The sequence below is a fragment of the Neofelis nebulosa genome, chromosome 13, assembly GCF_028018385.1.
Source record: "Neofelis nebulosa isolate mNeoNeb1 chromosome 13, mNeoNeb1.pri, whole genome shotgun sequence".
Taxonomy (NCBI): domain Eukaryota; kingdom Metazoa; phylum Chordata; class Mammalia; order Carnivora; family Felidae; genus Neofelis; species Neofelis nebulosa.
The window spans coordinates 6,665,647-6,689,906 of record NC_080794.1 but is presented as its reverse complement, the minus strand read 5'-3'; the positions used below and the strand labels follow the sequence as shown (position 1 = coordinate 6,689,906).

Below are 24,260 nucleotides of genomic sequence, written 5' to 3'. Positions count from 1 at the left end.
TTCCTTTTTCAAACTTTTTTTTTTCATCCAGTATCTAGTTGAGTAGATTTTCCCTTCGTGTTTTAAAATGAAAAGCTCTTTAACTCATCAACATTCTGTGATCAACTTTTATAACTTATAGTTTCAAAATGTATATCCTTGGTTTTTTTTCTTTCATCAAGTTATTACACATAATTTTGTTATGATTACTCTCACACAATGACTAGATCCTAGAGAAAATGGCTCATCTTTTACACACACTCAGGATCTTGCCAATAAGACTGCTAAAGTACATTGTAACACTTAAAACTTAGAAACTTTCTTTAGCATTTTTCCTTCTCTGCTACAAAAAGAAAATCCAGTCTCCTTAAAAACCTTACATGTGTTGGGGAACCTGGGTGGCTCAGCCAGTTAAGTGTCTGACTTCAGCTCAAGTCATGATCTCACACTTTGTGAGTTCTAGGCTCCCTGCTGGCAGCACAGAGCCTGCTTGGGATCCTCTGGCCCCCTCTCTCGCTGCCCCTCCCTCTCTCTTTCTCAAAAATAAATAAACATTAAAAAAAACCCAAAAAACAAAAAAACCTTCCATGCATAGCCTGCCTTTTGAACCAGATCTCTGCCATCCAGCCAAATAAGCAAAGTGCAGCCTCTGAGCTGTACCGGGAACTTCGAGTTTTAGACCCTCACCTGTCTCTTGTCTCTCGCTCCCAGCCACCTGCTGTTCCTACTTTCTAGGATTTTACTGTCTTTCCAGGCCATCTTCTCTCCATTTAGACTTCCCTCACCCAAGCAGAGTAGAGTCAGGAGTAGTTTCTGTGCCCTTGTGACATTCATACTATCTCATTCTTCTTTGCCTTTAATCGTGATAGTAAGATGTGTCTTTCTTATACATAGTAGTTGTCAGAAATCACTGGTTTAATTGAAGTACAAGGCAAATCTCTGGTTTTCATACATACATCTTGTCTTTTGACTAGATAGTAGGCCCCACTGGGGGCACGTATCATGCCTTTACTTCTTTGTTATCTCCCACAGCATGTAACGCACAGCCTATCTGTTGATTCACTGAAATGACATTTGCTGACATTTCAAATCGCTAATAAAACGCTACTGACTTATATAGTTGTGTTATTTTCGTTCATTTATACTATATTCAAGAGACTAAAATTGTAGGATTTATGTCTTTCGGTTTTGTTTATAATTCTTAAATGATGACAAAGTGTGAGCAAAAAAAAAATAGCTTTCAAATAAAACTGATGGTTTGATGTTATATAATAATATATAATCCCACATGTTAAATTTTTCTCTCAATAAATTATTTTTTAGGTTGTGGAACTCAGCAACTGTGAAGAAACTCAAGCATTAGCACTGAGAGTTATCCTCTCATTAATTAAATACAACCAACAGAGAATACATGAATTAGAAAATTGTAATGGACTTTCCATGATTCATCAGGTGTTGATTAAACAAAAATGCATTGTTGGTTTTCATGTTTTGAAGGTATGTCCTCATAAAATTTATTCTCATAGTTTCATATGCAATGATACTTCTCTTCATTGTAGTCTTCCGACAATAGAGTTTCATGTTTCGGTTATTCCTGAAGAAAATGAAGGAAACTCAACAGTATATATTTAACCAAACTAAGATGCTCTTCTGGCTTTCTTCATCATTGACATAATTACATTTTTGCCTTCTTTCAAACATTTGAGAAGAGTGAGAGAAAAAAATTAACTCCTAGAATTTGAGATCTGGATGAAGTGTTGCTATCCCTTAGGGGCTGGCCCCTGCTTCTGTAGAACGCTGAAATTAAGACCCACAGAGACACTGTTGTTTGCTTCAGCTCCCAGTTACGGAAGAGAACCTAGTTCTCTGGATGACTAGTACTGTGCCATTTCCAGTAGGCAGTGCTGATAGAGAGTTAGTTTTCTAAGGTTACATTAGTTTTTATTTTGATCCAGCTATCATCAGATACTTAAATACCTTTCTAGCTAAAAGCACTTGGTAACATTGTGAAAATATTTGTCTGAGGGTACTAGTACTAAGGCAAAAGACTGCTTTCACCCATGCCCTCAAGATCCATACATTTATGGCATGAATCCTTAGTACTTTTTGGAAAAGGTTTCAAAGCCTAACAGATTCATTGAATTTAAAAAAGAAAAATAGAAAGATAAATAAATAAAATGGAATGTTGGTTTTACCCATGTTTGAAACTGAATAATCATTTATAAATATTTCACAGTTTGTGTTTTTCTAATTATTTGAACTGTTTTGCAAAACAAATTAAAGACACTCTGTGAAAGGTTGAATTCTTCACTAGTCTCCCTGTGAATTTAATGTTATGACTGCAAAGATGGAAAGAATAATGTTTCTGTTGAATTTTTAGATTAATCAGTTATTAATGCATCTTGTATTAACGCTGATTTTCCACAGACTCTTTTTGAAGGTTGCTGTGGTGAGGATATCATTCATGTCAACGAGAGTGGAGAGTTTAAGTTGGATGTAGAGTCTAATGCTATAATCCAAGATGTTAAACTGCTAGAGGAGCTCCTGCTTGACTGGAAGATATGGAATAAAGCCAAGGCATGTGCTTTTATTTTTAATGGTAAAAAAACACATGACATGAATTTACCCTCGTCACAATTTGTAAGCATACCATACAGTATTAACTACATACACTGTGTCGAACAGCAGGTATCTAAGACTTTTTCGTCTTGCTTTGCTGCAACTGCACCCGTCGCACACTCCCCCAGCTCTCCTGCCCTCTGCCCCTCTCCCTGGCAGCCACCATACCATTTTCTGTTTCTAAGGGCTTGATTACTTTCGATATGTCGTAGAAGCGGAACCATTCAGTATTTGTCTTTTTGCGATTGGCTGTTTCACTTAGGATATGTCTTTAAGGTTCATCTGTGCCATAGCGCATGACCAGATTCCTTTCTTTGTAAGACTGAATAATATCCCATTGTATGTATATGCCACATTTCCTTTATCCATTCTTTCTATTAATAGACATTTAGGTTGCTTCCATATATTGGATTTTGTGAACGATGTTGCAATGGACTTGGGTGTGTGAATGTTTCTTTGAGATCCTACTTTCAATTCTTTTGGATATATACCCAGAAGTGGGGTTGCTGAATCATATATTAATTCTATTTTTTAATTTTTTTTTTTTTTTAAAGAGAGAGAGAGGGAGGGAGAGAGCCCCAAGCAGGCTCTGTGCTGATGGCACAGAGCCTGATACAGGGCTCGATCCCACAAACTGTGAGATCATGACCTGAACCAAGATCAAGAGTCCCATGCTTAACCAACTGAGCCACCCAGGTGCTCCTCTGTTTTTAATTTTTTAAGGTTCCCCTGCACTGTTTTCCATAAGACCTGCACCATTTTACAATCCCATCACCAAGGTACAAGGATTGCAATTTCTCCACATCTTTGCCAACAATTGTTATCTTCTGGTTTTTTTGATAGTGCCCATCCTATTGGGTATGAGACGATATTTTATTGTGGTTTTGGTTTGCATTTCCCTGATATTTAGTGACGATGAGCATCTTTTCATATACTTGTTGGCCATTTGTATATTTTCTTTGGAGAAATGTCTTTTCAAGTTCTTTGCCCATTTTTCAAATAGACTATTTGATTTTTTGTTATTGAGTTTTAAGAGTCCTCTATGTACTCTAGATATTAATCCTTCATCTGATACATGGTTTGCAAATATTTTCGCCCATTCTGTAGGGTTTTCTTTCACTTTATTGATTGTTTCCTTTGTGCACAGAGAGATGTGTACTTTTTAAAAACTGTTTATTTGTTTTGAGGGAGAGAGAGCATGCACACACAAGTGGGAGAGGGGCAGAGAGAGGGAGAGAGAATACCAAGCAGGCTCCGCACTGTCAGCAAAGAGGCCGACACAGAGCTCAATCCCATGACTCTGGGATCATGATCTGAGCTGAAATCAAGAGGCAGATACATAACCAACTGAGCCACCCAGGCACCCCTAGATGAATATTTAAAAGTGCATGTCTCTTGGGGTACCTGGGTGGCTCAGTTGGTTAAGTGTCCAACTCTTGGTTTTGGCTCAGGTCACGATCCCAGGGTCATGGGATCAAGCCCCACATTGGGTTCCATGCTGAGTGGGGGGCCTGCTTGGTATTCTTTCTCTCTCTCCCTCTGCTCCTCTCCCACTCATGTGTGTACTCTCTCTCTAAAAAAAAAAAAAAAAAATTAAATACTCATCTAAATTAAATATTCATCTAATCATTCTTCTAAAGAACAGAACAAACTTACTACTTCAGTGTAATGTTAATTAATGGAAGTGTGGCGATTATTTCCTGTGCAAGGTTTTGAGCAGCCATGGGTAATGCTGAGCTGGAAGGTCAGCATGAGAACTTGAGCTACCTGGGATTAGCTAAGAGCAGTATGCAGGCTGGAAAACATGGAGCTCATTTGAATCAACTGGGAACTTACATCTATCATAAACTCTGAAAGGGAATCATGCTAAGAGTCTAGAGAGTCAGGTCAAGGTGAGGGAAATGGACACGCTTCTAAGTAGGGGAGCCAAGTTGCCCAGGAGTCATAAAGCTGAATCAGAATATATAGGGAAAGGCTATAAAGCCTTGACTTCATTATAGGCATAAGTTAAGGAATATGGTGTGATCTTAGGTCTAGGCACAGCATCTCAACCACTGGATGGTCTTCACAAGGATCCAGCCAGGGAATGAATATAGGACTATTTCGTTTCTGCCCTAGTTTGTAACGATCTTTTTGGTATAAGCTCTTATAAGCTCCTTAGTTGTAGTGTAGATTATAGATTTTCCAGAGTTATTTAGAGCATAACAACATTACCGTCAAACATAAAGACCAATTTATTATATAGGTATTCAGCATACGCCTTTAGATTTTTTTTAAAAATCAGGTATTCCTGGGGCTCCTGGGTGGCGCAGTCGGTTAAGCGTCCGACTTCAGCCAGGTCACGATCTCGCGGTCCGTGAGTTCGAGCCCCGCGTCAGGCTCTGGGCTGATGGCTCGGAGCCTGGAGCCTGTTTCCGATTCTGTGTCTCCCTCTCTCTCTGCCCCTCCCCCGTTCATGCTCTGTCTCTCTCTGTCCCAAAAATAAATAAAAAAACGTTGAAAAAAAAAAAAAATCAGGTATTCCTAAATTTGGCAGTAGTCTGCCCAGATTTATTCATTATCAGTAATCTGTTGGAAAGCTGAAAGAAACCTTTGTAATCTATTATTAATAAAGATAAATTTTGACCAAGCATCCTAGAGGACAGAATTATTTTTCTAAATATTCCTATAGAAAATTATATTACAAAAGCATTCTCATATGAAGATATAATCTTCCAGTTATAAAATAAATAAGACATGGGGATGTCTATATACAGCGTAGGGATATAATATGATATATATATTATGGCCCAAGCCATATCAATAATATGATAACAACTTTGTATAGTGACAGATGGTAACTGTACTTCTCATGGTAACCATTTCATAACATATATAAATATTGATTCACTGTGTTATATACCAGAAATGAATATGATATTGTATGTCAATTATTCTTCAAAAGAAAAAAAAAAAAAAGAAGACATCAAAGAATATGCAGCCATACATGGGGAAGTCTCATAGTGTGTTAAGCAGCTAATTGAACCATTGCTTTTTCTAGATTTTATGGTGCTTACAATTTTTTAAACTTTGTAATTTGTCGTGATTTCTTTTCTCATTCTGAATAAATTCTCACTTTCAGACTAAATAATAACCATATATATATATATATATATATATATATATATATATATGCATGCATAAAAATATGTGTAACGTTGCATGGGGAAAAAGCAAATGTACAGTGATAGCAGATATAAACAAAGGCAGCATAAATACGAACGTATAGGAAAGAATCAGCTCAGTTGTAGACTGGAAGATGGAACCTAACTAAAGGTAGACAGTTGTTGTGGTTAGTATTTCAAAAGAGGATGCTAATTTGAGTTGTTGATCAAAAAACAAAACATTTCTTATTGAATTCAAAAGTGAGGGGCGCCTGGGTGGCGCAGTCGGTTAAGCGTCCGACTTCAGCCAGGTCACGATCTCGCGGTCCGTGAGTTCGAGCCCCGCGTCAGGCTCTGGGCTGATGGCTCGGAGCCTGGAGCCTGTTTCCGATTCTGTGTCTCCCTCTCTCTCTGCCCCTCCCCCGTTCATGCTCTGTCTCTCTCTGTCCAAAAAATAAATAAAAAACGTTGAAAAAAAAAAAAAAAAGTGATACAGATACTTCTGTGAATTTGAAATAAGATTTTCTGTCCTAATTAAGAATTGTTAACTGAGTTTGTCTTTTGTTTTTGGTTGGTTGTTTACTTTGCCACCATTCTATTTGGTACTGTTTTTTCAGACCTGAGGCAAGTTTTCATACCTGGCCTGCCTTGTGTTCCAAGTTCTCATATGCCTTTTTCTTTTAGGGCCTCGTGGCCCTATCTTATGAGGAGAGAGGCCTGGGTTATAATAATATGATTAAGTCGTTCAATTCCTTGGCCTTTTCATTGTTTGTTACTATCAAATAACAGCAGCAGAAATAGCAAGACCTGTGGCCCAAGCCAGTTAATTTTGTCTTTTGTTAGCGGCTTTGTTAAAAGGTCATTTGGAATAACAAAATGAGGTGAAGATTATCTTTCAATATTGGTTGTCTGTATAAGATTCCTCTTTCTACATTATTGAGTGTAATTTAAGATTGATTCCACATGGGAGAATGATTTTTAAGGGACTTTAGAAGGATGTTTGAAGATATACAGTAATTATGCAGAGAATTCTGTTATTTGGACTTAAAAGTAAATCAGCCTAAAATGCAGAATTTTCACATTATCGGTGAGTTTTCTCAATTTAGTACAATTTGTTCTAAAGTTACTTACTTAAATGCTGTATACACAAAGAAGCATTGAAGTTTATGCATTTGCAATAATGCTCTTTGAAAACGCATTATTAGTAAACTATTATATTGATCATGTGTGTGTTTTCTCCGTATCGAATAAATCCCTCAAGATAATTCATCTTTTGAAAATACTATATATTATATAACATCACAGAAAGGTTAATGTAGTGAAGCACCTAATACCACATGGAATTCAACGTATTTAGAAATGACCTCCTGACAGAAAATAGTAACAATAATAATAGTCTGGAGTAAATGTTAAGATGTGCTTTTTCAGACACATTTAATCCTTGACCCTGAGTATGTACGCAACGGGTAGACTGAGCTGTCACGTGTCTTCTTCTAAAACGCGTGTGGCACGGCTTTCAGTAACCACGTGCTGACTGGTGTGTGTTTATTTTCTCAGCGCGGAGCCTGGGAAGCCCTGCTGGCGGCTCTGGAGGTCCTCATCAGAGCAGATCACCAGCAGCACGTCTTCAATATAAAGCAGTTACTGAAGGCTCGCGTGGTCCATCACTTTCTACTGACTTGTCAGGTTTTGCAGGTACTTTCCACGTAACTCTACTTCGGGGAGATTTTCTGTAATCACTTATTTACTCGCTCAAGGTTATGAACTCAAATTTTTGTGGGATTTCAGTGGAATTTCTTTCTCTTCTCCGCCTTCCCTGATCTCCTGGCTCCCTTCTTTCAGCAAACGGCAGAGGACTTTCTCAACCCCCGGCCTCCTACTGCTCAGTCTTCACACTGTCGTCATTCCTTACTCAATCTCAGAAGAACAGCTCTGTTTCTGCCTTGTTTCTTTATGCTGGGGCATTTGAGTATCAACCATAGCAAAATGGGTACTTGTCGCAAGCTTGGCGCAGTGGCGGTCCAGTAGCCAGCGAGGCCCGTCTGAGGCTTGATTATTGCTGACTGAAACTTACTCCACCCTCCTTAAATAACAAGTGCAAGTATGTTTTGTTTGACTAAGTGTGAGCTTGCCGAAGATCTCTAGAATTCGCATATTGAAAATGTATCCAAAATATTAAGTGAAAAAGTGGCACCGACCTCACCAGTAGTGTCTGTGCTGTGGCCTGGCTTCTGGTTTGATGTTTTGGCTCTGCTTTCACAGCTGTCCTTTTATCAGTTTGGTTGATGTATGAGAATATTTTTCAAGTTCATTTGTTTCTCCAGTGAGGCCTCTAGTAGAACTTGATCAGGTCAGATAAGTACTAATGTTCCCTGGGAGCGGTAATACTGTTTTTAATGCCTTTGTTTCGGTGACACCAGTGGCTTTCCATTGCACTTGGGATAAAATCCGGAACCTATGGCAATATTTAAAGAAAGCATGTATGCTCCAGTGACCACTCCAGCCTCATCTCATGCCAGGGCAGCCCCCCTGGTTTTTTTTTTTTTCTCTTCCTTAAAACCTTCCTTAAAAGGTTCCTGAACCTTTTTCGCTCGCAGGGCACATAGTTTTTCTGGTTGAGAAGTTTTTGATCCCATTCTTTCCATCCGGCCGCCAGGCTAATCCTTCATGCCTCCACTTTAAATTTACTTCCTGAGAGAAGCCCTCCCTTCTCTTTCCATCTAGTGTAACCCTTTCCCCTCCCTCCACTCGCTCTCTCTCTCTCTCTCTCTCTCTCTCTCTCCACACATATGCATTTGTTAGTGTCACATCGTCATTTATGAAACTATGGTTTATTTCCCTCTGTAAACCTGCTGAGGGCAGGGATAATGTTTTTTCTTGATCTCATTGTAACCCCAGTACTTGGCACATAATAGGCATCCAATAAATATTCATTGAATGAATCAATTCTAAAAAACAAAAACATTTTATTGCCTTTCTTGGGCCCTGTGGTAAATTAGACTATTGTCTTCAGGAATATAATACAGTGATCTCTGAGGCCCCTTGCTTGCTGAATATTTTATGTAACATTTACACAGCAGTTTTTCTCTAAATCAGTTTCTTTGTATATCCACTTTGAAACTTGCTGACTAATTTTCAAAGAGCACACAAGACAGTGTGAAGATCTTATTCAGTCTTTCCATGTCAGAAAAGTAACACTTGTAAACTTGGGGATTTCTATATATATATTCTCATTTTCATATATTTATAAAAATGCTAGAAAAATCTAGGCACCAGTTCCATTTCCTGAAAAATATACTTCTTCACCCTTCTTCATTCAGAGAGCCCATTATCCAATTAACAGTTACTAATTAAGAATAGTTTGGGCGCCTGGGTGGCGCAGTCGGTTAAGCGTCCGACTTCAGCCAGGTCACGATCTCGCGGTCCATGAGTTCGAGCCCCGTGTCAGGCTCTGGGCTGATGGCTCGGAGCCTGGAGCCTGTTTCCGATTCTGTGTCTCCCTCTCTCTCTGCCCCTCCCCCGTTCATGCTCTGCCTCTCTCTGTCCCAAAAATAAATAAATTAAAAAAAAATTAAAAAAAAAAAAAAAAGAAAAGAATAGTTTTATATTAGGTATTGTGGGAAGTATGTAAAGAAATGAACTTAATGGTTGCCTTTAATACATCTCAGAGTATTTAAGGAAGATAGGTAAATTGGTAGTTTATTGGATGTGGGCGATTTCATTAGTTCATGAGTACAGTGCAAAGAACTTGAACTCAGGTGATGAAAACAGGAGTGTAAAAGTAGGGGCCAAATATGAAAGAGATTGTAAAGAGAACTAATAGGGCTTGATTCTGTCTAAATAGCTGCAGGAGAAGTGAAACACATAATGCACAATTTCAAGCTGGGAATCTGGAAGGATGATAGCATCATCAAAGAAGGAATTGAACACACAAGTTCTGCAGCTTACGCATTCTGCATTTGAGATTATGGTTGGACGTTCGGTGGTCGTGACCACTGGGCACGTAGATGTGCAAGATTGGAACTGGGGAGGGGGATGAGGAGGACAGATGGGGAATTGTGTGCATGGATGTCACAGTGAAGCAATGGAGATGGACGGATGAGCTCTATAAGATAAACAGTGTAGTAAAAGGATCGTAGAAAGGCCTGTGGCGGTCACCTCCAGAAATATCCATTTCCATGTATGAAACAGGAAAAAGGAGCTGTCGACAGATGTAGAAAGAGTAGTCGAAGAGCTCAGAGAAGAACCAGGAAACAACAAAGTGAAAGCCAAGGGTGGGCAGAGGGGGGAAGGAAAAGGTGGTCTCTAGAGCCAAATAATGTGGAAGGTTCAAAGAAAATGTAGACAGATAAAGGGCCACCGATAGAAATTCTTAATGACCAGGTTTCGGAGACTTTCGGCAGCATGTGTGGTAGACTCATTGGACACAGTGAGAATAAATTATGATTAAAAAGTTCAGCAGGGAAAGAAAAGAGAAACAGAAAGTTAACAAAAGTTTCCCAAAGTTCAAGTTACGGGATTTTTTTTTTTTTTTTAATGGTGTAAGATGGCAGTGACTATTTGTGAGGAGTCAGTGGAGAGGACAAGATTGAAGAAACATGGGCCGGGATAGACTTGGGAACGAAGGGCTGAGGTGGTGACCAGGATGGCGGAAGGCACAAGGGGCACTATTTGGCTGTGGCAGAGGTAGCCCTGAGTTGGAAGGCAAGAGACCTGTGTGCTTGGCTTGCCTTGGCTAGGCCACTTGGCACTTGTGAGATCTTGGCAGAGGAGTTTGGGCTTTCTTCTGTAGATTCCGTGTTCTCTGCTCAAATCTGAGGTTTCAGGGTGAACATCTAGGTTTTAAGTTTTCTGATTCAGGAATACATAAGAGCAAATGAAGAAAAGTGAGTGTGGAGATGTTTCATATATTCGGATGTATCACATGTATAGGGAGAGGGAAGATGGGGAAGTTTAACTCCCTCGGCCTTGATCTAGAGGCCAACTGCTCCCTCCTGGTGGGGTTGGAGGATATAAGTTATTTATTTATACCCGTCTTTATGTTTAGTAATTACTTGGCACCCTACCAGGTCTCCCTCTACCAGGCAATCGATGACGCAGTAGAGACGGCTCAGAGGTCTGGGTGTGAGTTGTAGTGGCATTACTTACATGTTTTCTGTGTGGTCAAAGTTAGTCCTACAATCACTTTGAGCTTCACATTCTAGAAAGGAAGGATGCAACTCTCACAGCTGTTGTGAGAAAGAGCTTTGCAGACCGGCTCGCGGTGCAGGAATGTAACCAGATTTGTCTGTTGTGAATTTCCCCTTCCGATCCCATCGTGGGAATACCGAGGGGTGCCAGTAGTTGTCATAATAGAACGAATAGTAGCTAACATTTATATGTGGGGCTTACTATATGTGAAGCACTCTTCAGAATTTTGTGTCATTTAGGCCTGATGACAACCCTGTGAAGTAACACAATCCTTCCCGTATTATAGAGAAAGAAACTGGGGCATGGAGATATTAAATATGCCCCAAATCCCATAGCTAGTGAGTGGAGAAGCCAGAGTGCAAAGCGAGGCGGTTTGGCTCCTGAGCCATGCTCGTGAGTGCCCTGATGTAACTTTGTCTTGTTGGTTAAGATAAATGAGCTAGAATTAAGTTGCCGTCGATTTTTATGAATGTTTAACAACAGGATTGCTTGAATTGGGAAGTAGCAACTCAGTTTAATGGTAAATCTGGTCAGATTAGAGTAGTAGACAACACAATTCTGTCTTAAAAGGAGTGTCTTGCTTAAATGAAAAATGTTAGTTAACGGTTCTCTTTAAATCTAAAGACAGTTTGATTTTTATTTTTTCAGGAACACAAAGAGGGGCAGCTTACATCCATGCCCCGAGAGGTTTGTAGATCATTTGTGAAAATTATAGCAGAAGTCCTTGGATCTCCTCCAGATTTGGAATTATTGACAATTATCTTCAATTTCCTTTTAGCAGTTCACCCTCCTACTAATACTTACGTTTGTCACAACCCCACAAACTTCTACTTTTCTTTACACATAGGTAGGTATAACCATTTTTATTAGATTTTGGCTATCTTCGTTTTTGTTCTTTTAATTCCCACTCAATTCACATTTGTTTGATATTCATTAAATGGCTCCTATGTGCTAGAACTGCCCTAATTACACACTGGGATTGGGACAGGGCATAGGCCATGGAATGAACCAGACATGGTCTCTGCCTTCAGAGAGCTTCAGTGCCAAGAAGAGAGAGGAGACAAATAACTCAAATAACTATAGTAAAAAACAATATATGGTAAGTACCTAATAGATACAAAAGAAGGACTAATTCAATTTTAAAGGAGTGAGGGTTTCATCACGCAGCTGTGGAGAGAGAAGATTTAATAGATTCTATATCTGACATGGACACTGACAAATTTAGGTACAGTTTGACAGGTATATTGGAGAATTAGCATTCCAGGTGAAGAGAATGACTTAAAGGGAGAAAAAATAGAGAAAATAAAGAATAATGAATTTTACCTAAATATGCAGGATCTATAAAGGATTAGTGAGAAATAATACCATAAATATAGCTTGGGGGAAAAAAAGGCAGGGGGCGCCTAGGTGCCTCAGTCGGTTAAGTGTCTGACTTCGGCTCATGTTATGATCGCATAGTTCGTGGGTTTGAGCCCCGTATCAGGCTCTGTGCTGACAGCTCAAAGCCTGGAGCTTGCTTCAGATTCTGTGTCTCCTTCTCTTTCCTCCTCCCCCACTCACACTCTTTCTCTCTCTCTCTCTCAAAAATAAATAAATAAGTGTGTGTGTGTGTGTGTGTGTGTGTACACACACACACACACACACATATATATATATATATACATACATAGTTTGGGACCACCATTTATTTATTTTGCCCTGTGAGGCCATATTAAAAGGGTCCTTGAATGAAATGCCAAAGAATTTGAACTTATATTCTATTTAGGGGTGACTGAAGGGTTTTGTTTTGTTGTGTCTATTTGTTTTGAGCAAAGAAATATGATGTAAGTAAATTACTACAATAAGATCCAGGAAAGATAAACTACCAACATAGAAGTGAGTTTGAAGCCCTGAGAATAGACGACAGCACTGAATGAAAGTGTAGACACAGAGAAGGAAGAAGGAAGCTAAGGACAGAACGATAAAAAAGAGTAATTAGTAGAAGAGAAGGATGGAATAATCAGAGTTTTAAAAGAACCAGGAAAATGTAATGCAGCAAGAAAGCAAGCGAGAACGTACCTATGAGAAAACTAGATAGGACGTTTAGCATGGAAACTGGTGGTAAAACAGACATTTAGGAATGTAATAAATGAATAAAATGATTCAACAGCAGTAAAAATCCAAATGAAATTAAACGACGTGACTTTGTGTTAGGTCCAGCACACAATTTAGTGAGCGAAGCACTGTCAAGATTCTGGAAACAGGGTAGTTGCAAAGATGAGTAAGATATGGTCCAGTCCCATAGGAAGCTTCCAGGCTAGTTGAGGTGAAAGAGCCATAAACAAGTAGTGAGTTACATTGTGTGGAAATTGATATAAGTATTTTGTTTCCTCATAGTGTAGGGCATAGTGAGGAGATGTTTCCTGGAGGAGATGATGTCTTCTCTGAGTCTTAAAGGTTGAGTAGGAGTTGAAGGGAAGGGATTTCCAGACGAAGCAAATGGCTTGATTGGGAGCTGTGAGAAATCAGTGGTGCCGAAGTGTAATGGGAGAAACAAGGCTGGCAGGGGGTCTAGAGTAAGGGGTCTGGAGACAGATGTGAAGATTCTCATAGACCAGAAGCTTGGACTTTATGTAGAGTGGTAAGGAGGCAACAGAGAGCCACTGGAAGGTTCTAGGCAGGAGTTGACATCTGACGGAATTCTGATTGCTATGAGGATTTGAGGGTGACCAGATGTCCATCATGAATACCATTTAGAAGGCTACAACAGGACTCCAGGTGAGAGGCTTAAGTGCCTGAATTATAGCATTATGATAGGGACGAGGAGAGTTCAAGAACAGAATCAAGTAGAACCTGGGGACTGAATTGCTGTGGATAAAGACAAGGTAGTGGTCAAGGGGGGCTCCAGGCTTATACTTGAGAAATGGGTACTTCTGCCAAATGAACCAGAGAACAAAACAGGAGGACTGAATTTAGGACAGAAAGAGGATTCAGATTTAGATTTGTTGCATTTGTGGTGCATTCAATAAACCGAGCAGTTGAATTCATGCGTATGAAGCTCAGAAAGGAAGATTAAGCTGGAGGTATCAATTTTGAGTCATATTGGATATTGAAGGGGATATTTAAAACTGCAGGACATAGCACTTTCCTCAAGGAGTAAAGTTAGCTATTAAAATATAAAAGTAACTGTAGGTGTAGTTGGAATTCAAAGAAAATACAAGTTAATGTGGCAAATAATAGTCAAAAAATCTACACGTAATAAGAACTATAGCGTGTACTTACATATCAAATGTGCGTTAGTATAAGCTATGCCATATTTTTCACTTTGAACGTCTTTTTGTAAAAATGTATATTGAACGATTTGCTTTTAAAGTTGTATTTTTGTTTCATCCTTTAAAAAAATTTTACTGTTTCAAAAATTTGTTTTGATTCCAGATGGCAAGATCTTTCAGGAGAAAGTACAGTCAATCATGTACCTGAGACATTCTAGCAGTGGAGGAAAGTCTGTTACTAGTCCTGGATTTATGGTAATAAGCCCATCTGGTTTTACTGCTTCGCCCCCTGAAGGTAACTATAACAATAATGAAAGTGTAACCCTTCCTGGTTTAGCTGAGTATTTGTAGGTAAATAAATTTTGCATGTGTAACAGTATGATATACTGACATTCAGACCAAATAAATGGAAGGTTAGACTTAAAAATTGTAGAATATATGTAAGGAATCCATTTCACTACTCTCTGGGATCAGGGCTCACACTCAGTATAACCAGAGATACTGCAGAAAACTTAGGAAACAGATGAGGCTTGTGCTGTCTTGTTCTGGAATTCTCTGTTTCCTTTTATCATAGTCATTCGTCTTTCATTAAGCTTCTGATTTATTTTCCCATTTTCTTCAAAAACTGTTTGGCTTACTCTCTCCCTTCTACCCAAACATCGTTTTAGACAATTTCACTTGCCCCGTAATGGCCATCCGGTGCTCCAACCTCTCGCCCCTTGACCCTGGGTACTTTTCCTTCTCCTTCATCCACCATTTGCATGCCTCTGTCTTGGACTTCATCAAGAACACCTCCCACCTCTGAAACTCCGGGATCCCACTGTCTGACAATAACCTCCTCTCTGGTTTCTTCATCACCATCCCGTGTTCCCTTCTGCCTATTTTCCCTATCCAGCCTACATCTCATTAGCCAGTCATTTCCTGGACACAGTCTTCAGCTCCCTCGTCCCCTTGGCCTTTTGGCATTCTTGACCTACAAACCCCAGCCTTGCTTCCATCTAACCATCCCCATACTGCTGAAAGCTGCTAGAGAGAATCCCTGTCTTTACAAGGGTCTCCAACTGTAGCTGGCCTTTTAATGCTGCCCTGTAGTTTTTCAGTAAGTTCAAAATCAATTCCCTCTTCTCTTTCCATAGCAAGTCTATTCAAGTCTTTAAGCTTAAATCTTTAAGACAGTACTTTTCTGTCTTCCTAATTCACTCTTAACAGACTACCTCATCTCTAATAGAGAAAACAGTAGGTAGGTACGTGTTTCCTAGTTGCCAACCGGCTGTATATCTTTTCCTTTTCTGACAGCTGGTCTCTTCTAGCCTGAGACATTGCCCTTATTGTCTGCCCAACCTGTCTTATCTTTGGCTCTAGTATAAATTAATCAGTAGTGCAAGTTAGGTAGAGATAAGAATAGATAAGAATAGATAGGACGGGATATATATATATATATATATAGCTATTAATTTCCAGTTTTGTTTCTCTCCCAAAGTGTTTCAGTTATTTGCTAGCACATTTTATGCCCTTTTATTATAGTATTTTAAGGCTGTGTTTTAACTAGTTTTATTTGGAATTTTATAGGAAATGTACATTTTCAAATACAATCATGCCCCCATTTTTTCCACATCCTTTGAACAGAATCTTTTGGCAGCCTTAGCCCTCCAGCCAAAATGTAGAAATAATTAGGAAAAACTTCTGAGCTATAGAACTATTATTGGCAAAAGGCCTGTGCTCTAAAACAGTTCACCCAGTGCCTGTTTACTCTATATCAGTGCTTCTCAAGTTTTAGCATGAAAAAAAAAAAAAAAAAATGACCAGAGAAGTTGTTCAAACACAGATCTTTGGGCCCTCCTTCATGTGTTCTGATTCAGTAGATCTAGGGTGAGCCTAAAGAGTATGCATTTCTAACAATCGCGCAGGTAGTGCTGATCTCCGTGCTGCTAGCCCACAAACCACACCTTGAACAGCACTTGCTTTACCACCGTGCACTGAGAATGGCAGTGATTTTTCTGGTCTCCCTGGACATGGAGTACTAGAAGCAGCAAACTGGACAGCTATCACAGGAAGACAAAGCGCCATTGCTTCTCATGAAGAAGTGACTACGGAAATGGATGAGAGACAAAACGGTCTAGGGCCATTTGGTCTAGTAGTAATAACAGCAAGCATGGGTATTACTCCCTTTATTGAGCACCTGCTATATGCCAGACGCTATGCTGGGAGCATCACAAATATGATCTCACTTAATCCTTAAAGCAGCCTTGCAAAGAAGATATTCTGAACCCTCCTTTTACATTTGTAAAAACGAATACCCAAATAATTAAATGATGTACTTAAAAGACCACCTAACTCACAGAACCATCACTTGAATCCAGTTCTATCTTGTTGCAAAGCCCACACTTTCACACCGTATCAAACTGCATCCTAGTGACTGCTAGCCTGAGGCAAATTAAGTTTAACTTAATTTCAAGACAGTAGAGCCATTAATCCTAATGACTTTGCATCATTCAGTCAACACTGTATTTTGTTAAGGAGACAGGAAAAGACATACGTTTTTGGGAGATTTTAATAAAAAGTAGTTAAAAGAAAAAATAGTTGGGGCACTTAAGAATTTTAAGCAATAATGGGGTTCCGTTGGTTAAGCATCTGACTTCAGCTCAGGTCCTGATCTCACAGTTTGTGAGTTCAAGCCTCGCGTCAGACTTTCTGCTGTCTATGCAGAGCCCGCTTCGGATCCTCTATCTCCCTCTCTTTCTGCCCCTCCCCTGCTCACATGCCCACGCTCTCTCTCTCTCTCAAAAATAAGTAAACATTTTTTTTAAAAAAGAATGTTAAGCAGTAGTTAACGTTAACCTGTGTGGATTCTTTAGCATCGCTAGATAAATGGGTTACTGCTGTGGTTGTGACCGACAGTGCAGGACACAAGTGGTCCCACTTAGTAGATTTTTAACGAGTGTTTTTCTGTCTACTCTCTCCAGGAAACAATTCCTCCAGGATTATCCCACAACGGACGATCGCCAACATTCTGCGTTCTAGAAGCCTACCAGCATTTCCTACTGCTTCACCTCAAGTGCAACCACAAAAACTGAATGGAAGTTTGGGTTGTAGTATTGACGCGTTACAAAATATTGCAGATGATTACATTGCTTCCCAAGCAGAGAAACTGAATTCTCTGGTGAGTTCCGGGACACTGAAGAAAGACAAAGAGGATGCATTCATCAGTAGCTGTGAGTCCGCAAAAACTGTGTGTGAAACGGAACCTGCCCTTTCCGCCCGCGCCTCTGTCAATGGTGTCCCAAAAGGAACCTTGGAATTTCTGGGGGTCAGAGTAGATCACAAAGAGTTGGGAGCAGAACCCAAATCAGAAGATGACGAGTCCTACCCACGCCGCCCTGATCACCTGAAGGGACTGGCCTCATTCCAACAGAGCCACAGCACTGTCGCAAGCCTGGGGCTGGCTTTTCCTTCACACAACGGATCCGCAGCCGTTGGACGCTGGCCGAGTCTCCTTGACAGGAACCCGGATGACTGGGAAAACTTCGCCTTTTCTCTCAGTTACGAGCCGAACTCCAGCCGCACTGCAAGTACTCACAGGTACTCACTGCTTTCGCATGCTCCCCCCGCCCCCACTTTTTCTTTCGCTCTTCTTTGAAGGATGTCTACCCTTCTGGAAATGTCTTACATCACTTCTCATATACAACATGTATATTCATAGCAAACAGAAAGGTACCTTTCTCTTTAGTCTAATACTAAATAATATTGAATTCCATGTTTTACCAAAGGCTAAACCATAAATGGCTCCTAAAGAAAAAGTGCCTTGTGGTTTACATTTAGAGAAAAATTCCTCAGGGAAACTATAAGATTTATAGCAGCCAGTGGCAACACCCGGTAAGAGTTTCCCCGGTGGTGGGGATGTTTCTCCTGTGCTGTGCAGTACAGGGGCCACCAGCCACGTGTGCCCGTTGAGCCCTCGAAATGTGGCTAGTGTGACCAAAGAGCCAAATTGTTTATGTCATTCTAGATAGTTTCCCTTGCGCAAGCGGCTGGTGACCACCACCCTCTTGCACGTCATAGCTGTGGAATAGAATGGTGTTTAGTGGACCCTGTGCCTAAAGTAGATCGGTGAGAAATAAAATGGTAACAAGTGATGGCAAGGTTGTTAGTCACAGGTCAACATTTTTTTTTAATTGTGTGACCTTTGGTTTCACATGTTGAAATTACTACTGCTCCTCACAGTTCTTAAGGAAATCACCGTGTGCTTTTCTTCCTGATACTGTGTTCACGAGACTTCTGGGGTCTCTGTTTTAGCGTAACGGAAGACTGTCTGGTACCTATCTGCTGTGGATTATACGAGCTCCTCAGTGGAGTCCTTCTCATCCTGCCTGATGTTATGCTTCCAGATGTGATGGACAAGCTCATCCAGGCAGACACGCTTTTAGTCCTCGTGAACCACCCATCACCTGCTATACAACAAGGAGTTATTAAAGTAAGGGCCAATTCTAGATGCGTTGTTTTAATTCAGAAAAATAAATGTACGTTTGATTTAAAACTTGAATGTATCTGTTAAAGTAGACCTAAAACTTTAGTCTAAGGAAGAATGAACTGATACACAGCTGACCCTTGAACAACACAGCTTTGAATTGCGTGGGTCCACTTATATGCGGACTTTTTTTTTTATAAGTACAATACGGTACTATAGATAAATTTTTTCTTCCTTATGATTTTCTTAATAACACTTTCTTTTCTCTAGCTTAGTTTATTGTAAGAATACAGTATAGAATACATACAACATACAGGATGTGTGTTACTCAACTGTTTCTGTTGTCAGGAAGGTTTCGGGTTACCAGTAAGCTACTCGTAGTTAAGTTTTGGGGGAGTCAAGTAATATGCAGATTTACAACTGTGGGGGGGGGGCTGGCACCTCTAACCCTCATGTTGTTCAAGGGTCAACCGTAGTTGGTTCCTTCTTTCTCGTATTTTTATATGAATTATCATGCAATTTTAAGCTCTCCTCCATATATTGATTCATATCAATATGTTTTTTAAGTCTACCAATTATAAGGAACACATAGTTCATTGGAAACCTTCCCTGAAGTGTAGTATCAAATCTTAAACATCTACTTCAGGTTTTAGCTCAGGTGTCACCTTTCCGGAGACCTGATCACCTTTCCGAACAGCTTCCCTCTAGCACCCTACTCCTCATTTATCCTATCATAGCATCCTCGTTTTGTCTTGTAATTATCTTTTTAGTTGACCTGTGTGCTTGATCTTTCAGTCTCCCACACTGGAGTCTCCGCTCCATGAGGGCGGGCAGCTTGTGTCTAGTATATACCAGGGACGAAGCGTAGTGTCGAATGAATAAGCGTTTCATATGAATGCTTTCCGTTTGAAAACAGGCCAATATTGTAAGGGTCTTGTAACGATTCTCATTTTCTTTAGTTCGTCTGATGTAGGATGTTTTTTAATCACTTGCAATTCAACCCAGTATTTTTTGAGCTTCCATCCCAGGTACAAAACACTGGGCTAGTTGCTAAGTAGATACAAGGTGGAATGATAGAAGCCCCGCATTCAACGAGCTTATAGTCCAGTGAGGGAGAGAGACATAGACCCCACTAAGTAAAACGTAAGGACTTCTGGTGATGAGTGCTTCAACGGAATATTAATACAGAAGAATGGGAGCGTGGGAAAAGCAGTTAATTGTGATGGGGGGAACCAGAGAAGGATCCATACAAAAAGTGTATCTTGTGTTGTGCTATAAACTCAGAAAGCTTTTTAAGTAGGGCAGCAAACAGATGTGTGTTTGGGGAAGAACAGTCAGTCTGTCACCACTGTGAGGGAGTGATCGCAGGGGAGAGAGACGTGGAAGTGTTCTGTTTAGCAGGCTTGCACCGTAGTCCAGGGGAGAATGATGAGTTCCTGGTTCGGGCAAGCGGCAAGTCAGAGCGCACCCAGGTTTGAGAGGCATTCGCTGGAATGAGTGATCACACGTAAGGAATCAGGACCGGAGGAGCCACCGATAAAATTAGCCGTGAAGTCTAGGAGCGTGGCACTGCTGTGTGCTCTCAGACGGGAACCACGAAAGACATGAGTGTGGAAAGAAAATAAGTAATTGAGTTTTACACACGTTGCATTTAAGATGCTAGGGAAGGGTGGAGATAGGGCTCTGTGCTCAGGATGGAATCCATCCGGAAGTCTGGAAGTCGAAGTCTAGGAGAGATACATACGTGCACGCACACACACACGCGTGTGGAGAGAGAGGATAGTACAGGGCTCGCCGATTTGTTTCCTTCAGAATAAAGCACAGCTTTTGTACTTCTACTCGACTAAGGTTACCAATCTACCAGGTGTCAGTGCTCAACTGAAATGTTCGTTTCCCCATAACGAAAGTATTAAGGTCTCCAAGATAAAGTCAGCATGAGCACTCCAAACTAGTCAGAAACAAAGATTATTTTTGGTTTGCTATGGAGTTGGCATTGTTTTTTAGCTTTCTGTGCTCTATACATATGAAATTAAATAACAACTTACAAGTATTGTCTGATCTGTGTACATTATATAAAATTTTAGTGCCTTATGTAAATTGTCTTAATTTTTTTTTCTTAGCTATTAGATGCATATTTTAATAGAGCTTCTAAGGAACAAAAAGATAAATTCCTAAAGAACCGTGGCTTCTCCTTGCTAGCCAACCAGTTGTATCTTCACCGGGGAACTCAGGAATTGTTAGAATGCTTCATTGAAATGTTCTTTGGTCGACGTATTGGCCTTGATGAAGAGTAAGTGGTTTCTTCCCTCCACCGTCATTGGGGATCTTTTGTCTTAAAAATAAAATTTGTTAAGCGGACTCTTAACAAAGTTATTTGGTCATTTTTAGAAAAAATCCTCTAAAAGTACTTCCAGGTGAATCACTTTATTATTTTCCATGTGGTATTGTTTCTAACTTCTGCCTTTGTATTTCATTCACTAGTTACAAACTAGAAACCAGTGCTTCATCACAGGAAAGCAGGTGATCGTTTAGGATTTGACATGTAGTGTTAACACGAGGAGGGTAACTGAAAAGAAGGTGGCTCCCATTGTCCCAGCAGTAGATCACATGACTGACCCTTAGAGAGGCTTCCCCCGTCCCTCGGCCTCCAGGTCATCTGGGAGAAGAGTCATCCCTCACCTGGAATTCCTGGTTGGGCCACGAAGTGCAACTGTTATCCCCGTCTGTGTTCAAGCAGTGAGAAATGCGTGTCTCCTCGTTATTAGGTGTCTTCTGCTTATTAAGTAGACCGACTCAGACCTTGAGGAGTTTACTGATTGCAGTAATGACAACAGTACTTTCATCTGCATACAGCTTTTAGCTCTGTCAAAGCAATTCTGCAGTATTTCACTTGATTGTCACAAGAGCTTTGAGAAGAAAGTAGGGCAGATGTCACCACACGTATTTGACAGTTAAGGAAAATAAGGTACAAAATGCTTACATTTCCTTCCATCACAGAGGCAAATAGTCTCGGGACAGGAACTCAGGGTTCGTTCCTTTCACCAGAACTCTTTTTACTAGTTCACTGTCTCTCGGATACTATCATCATCACCATCATCATTATTATTGTATGTTAATGGAATAGTATATAATTATTATATAAATTATGTATGTTGTATGTTATCATGATTATGCTAGTAATTGTATGCTAGTTTATTGTTAATAGTTTTATTAATAGTCAATTAACAATAACTTCCTGTGCACTTGTTATATAGACCCCTGAAGTAGGGTTCTTTTGGACACATAAGGGGCCTGTGGACAAATTAAAGCAAGTCAATTAAAAACCATGAAATTGTGAGGCATCTAGCTCTTGATTTCGGCTCAGGTCACAATCTCACGGTTCGTGGGATCAAGCCCCACACTGGGCTCTGCGCTGACGGCTCGGAACCTGCTTGGGGTTTTCTCTCTCCCTATTTCTCTGCTCCTCCCCCGCTTACACACGCACTCGCTCGCTCTTGCTCTCTCTCTCTCTCTCTCAAAATAAATAAGTTTAAAAATTTTAAAAACCATGAAATTGTATCATATTTCATTTGAATGTTGTATATTTACAAACTTGGGACAGACTTCTAGCAATACTTGTATTTTATTGGAGAGGTCAGTGATCTTACAGGTTGAGATTCCTTTCTCTCCACGTTTATTTTTTATAGCTTCAAAATCAAGTTAACAGAATGACCCACACTGCAATCCTTTCTCCTTGTTTAGTGGTTAATTGCTTCTAACGTGCTCTTAATTGTGTGTTCTTTATCGCAGATTTGATCTGGAAGATGTGAAAAACATGGGACTGTTTCAGAAGTGGTCTGTCATTCCTGTTCTGGGACTAATAGAGACCTCTCTATATGACAACATGCTCTTGCATAGTGCTCTCCTACTTCTTCTCCAAATATTAAATTCTTGTTCTAAGGTAGCAGATATGTTATTGGATAATGGTCTACTGTACGTGTTATGTAATACAGTAGCAGCCCTGAATGGATTAGAAGAAAAGTAAGTTTTAAATCATTATTTAAAACTTCATCATCTGAGGGGCGCCTGGGTGGCCCTGTCAATTAAGCATCCGATATGGGCTCGGGTCATAATCCCAGGGTCATGGAATCAAGCCCTGTGTTGACTCCCCACTGGGCGTGGAGCCTCTTAAGATTCTCTGTCTTCCTGCCACCCTGCCCTTCCCCCATTTGCGCTCAGTCTCTCTCTCAAAAAACTAAAACAAAAATAAAAACAAAACTGTGTCATCTGACAAATACTTTAGAAAGGAAAGACTTTAGTAATAGGTTACATTAAAGCATCCGATTTTTCAAAACACTTTCAAAGAATATCCTTCCTACCAAACTAATTAGATTGGATTAATTAAATTGTATTTGGAGGGGGCATATTTTCTATCATTTTCAACAAGTTTACTGAAAAGGAAGATGTGTATATGGCCTACTTTTAGGTGTTTAGAACCTGAAGGCAAGTTGAATAAATTTAACTGTCTTTAAATAGATTTACCACGCTTCCACAATGGTCTTATAAAAGTTATTATCCCCAGAAGGAATAGGAAATTGAGGACTGGAGAGAGAAAGAGAGAGAGCCTTGTTGAAGATCACATAGCTAGTGGGTAGCACAGGGTTTAAAACTGAACCTGTCTCCCTTCAAACACTTATGTTTTGAACTATGATGCTCTCCTACTTTCTACTACCATAAATTAATTTCTCATTTCCAGAAGTACATTGGCAAATGGCTGCCTACCAAATTGATTAACAGCCTTAAAAAATATGTGAGGAGATTATATTTCTACTTGGATTTTGTGCCTTTGGTTTCTGCATTTATGATGTACAGCATACCATTTTTATTAGCGTAATGTTAAAATATAAATCTCCAGAAGCACATTACTGTACATTAAGGCATTAAATATTATCTATAATTTTTAAGAGAAGGCAGACAGTAACCTTTAAGAGAAGGCAGAAGCCAGGGAGGCCCTCTGAGTACAAGAGAGACTCCTTGTACTGAGTTCCGTTCAATTTTTGGGGGGTACCTATTCAGTTCAGGATTTGTGTGCTGGGCATATAAGAAATACAAAGTATTTTATTTCCTCAAAATACGTAGTCTTGATTATAACACAATGCATGTGTTATAACACAACACTTGGGAAGAGTTGCCTACGGGCTTCTGAAAGTAGTGTGTTGTTTGTTGTTTTGTTTTAATAACTTGAACTTACTGAATGTCGTTACATGCTACCCTATTAATTGACCCCAAACAGTTACCATTTCCAACTCTTGGCTTGATTTGGAAAAAATAAATGGTGAGAAGTATTCAGGCTTACTATCATATACTAAGGTTATCAAAGTTAAAAATTGAGGCACAGGGGTGCCTGGGTGGCTCAGTCGGTTAAGCCTCCAACTTCGGCTCAGGTCGTGATCTCACAGTTCGTGAGTTCGAACCCCACATCTGGCTCTGTGCCGACAGCTCAGGGCCTGGAGCCTGCTTCGGATTCTGTGTCTCCCTCTCTCTGTGCCCCTCCCCCACTCACACTCTGTCTCTCCTTCAAAAATAAACATTAAAAAAAATTTTTTTTAATTGAGGGACAGAAGTAACTAATTC

At 40.0% G+C, this 24,260-nt stretch overlaps 1 protein-coding gene across 7 annotated transcripts in view; it reads left to right on the top strand.

The window, feature by feature from the left end:
• LYST (lysosomal trafficking regulator) overlaps positions 1-24,260 on the top strand; it is a 250,417-nt gene that overhangs the window by 151,541 nt on the left and 74,616 nt on the right. For all 7 annotated transcript variants that reach the window (XM_058696217.1, XM_058696216.1, XM_058696215.1 and 4 more), the window contains 9 exons: positions 1,303-1,476; positions 2,407-2,556; positions 7,299-7,436; positions 11,580-11,778; positions 14,346-14,477; positions 17,146-17,761; positions 18,476-18,653; positions 20,768-20,937; positions 22,437-22,667. In XM_058696217.1, coding sequence (XP_058552200.1) covers positions 1,303-1,476; positions 2,407-2,556; positions 7,299-7,436; positions 11,580-11,778; positions 14,346-14,477; positions 17,146-17,761; positions 18,476-18,653; positions 20,768-20,937; positions 22,437-22,667 — 1,988 coding nt within the window. The remainder of the gene's footprint in view (positions 1-1,302; positions 1,477-2,406; positions 2,557-7,298; positions 7,437-11,579; positions 11,779-14,345; positions 14,478-17,145; positions 17,762-18,475; positions 18,654-20,767; positions 20,938-22,436; positions 22,668-24,260) is intronic.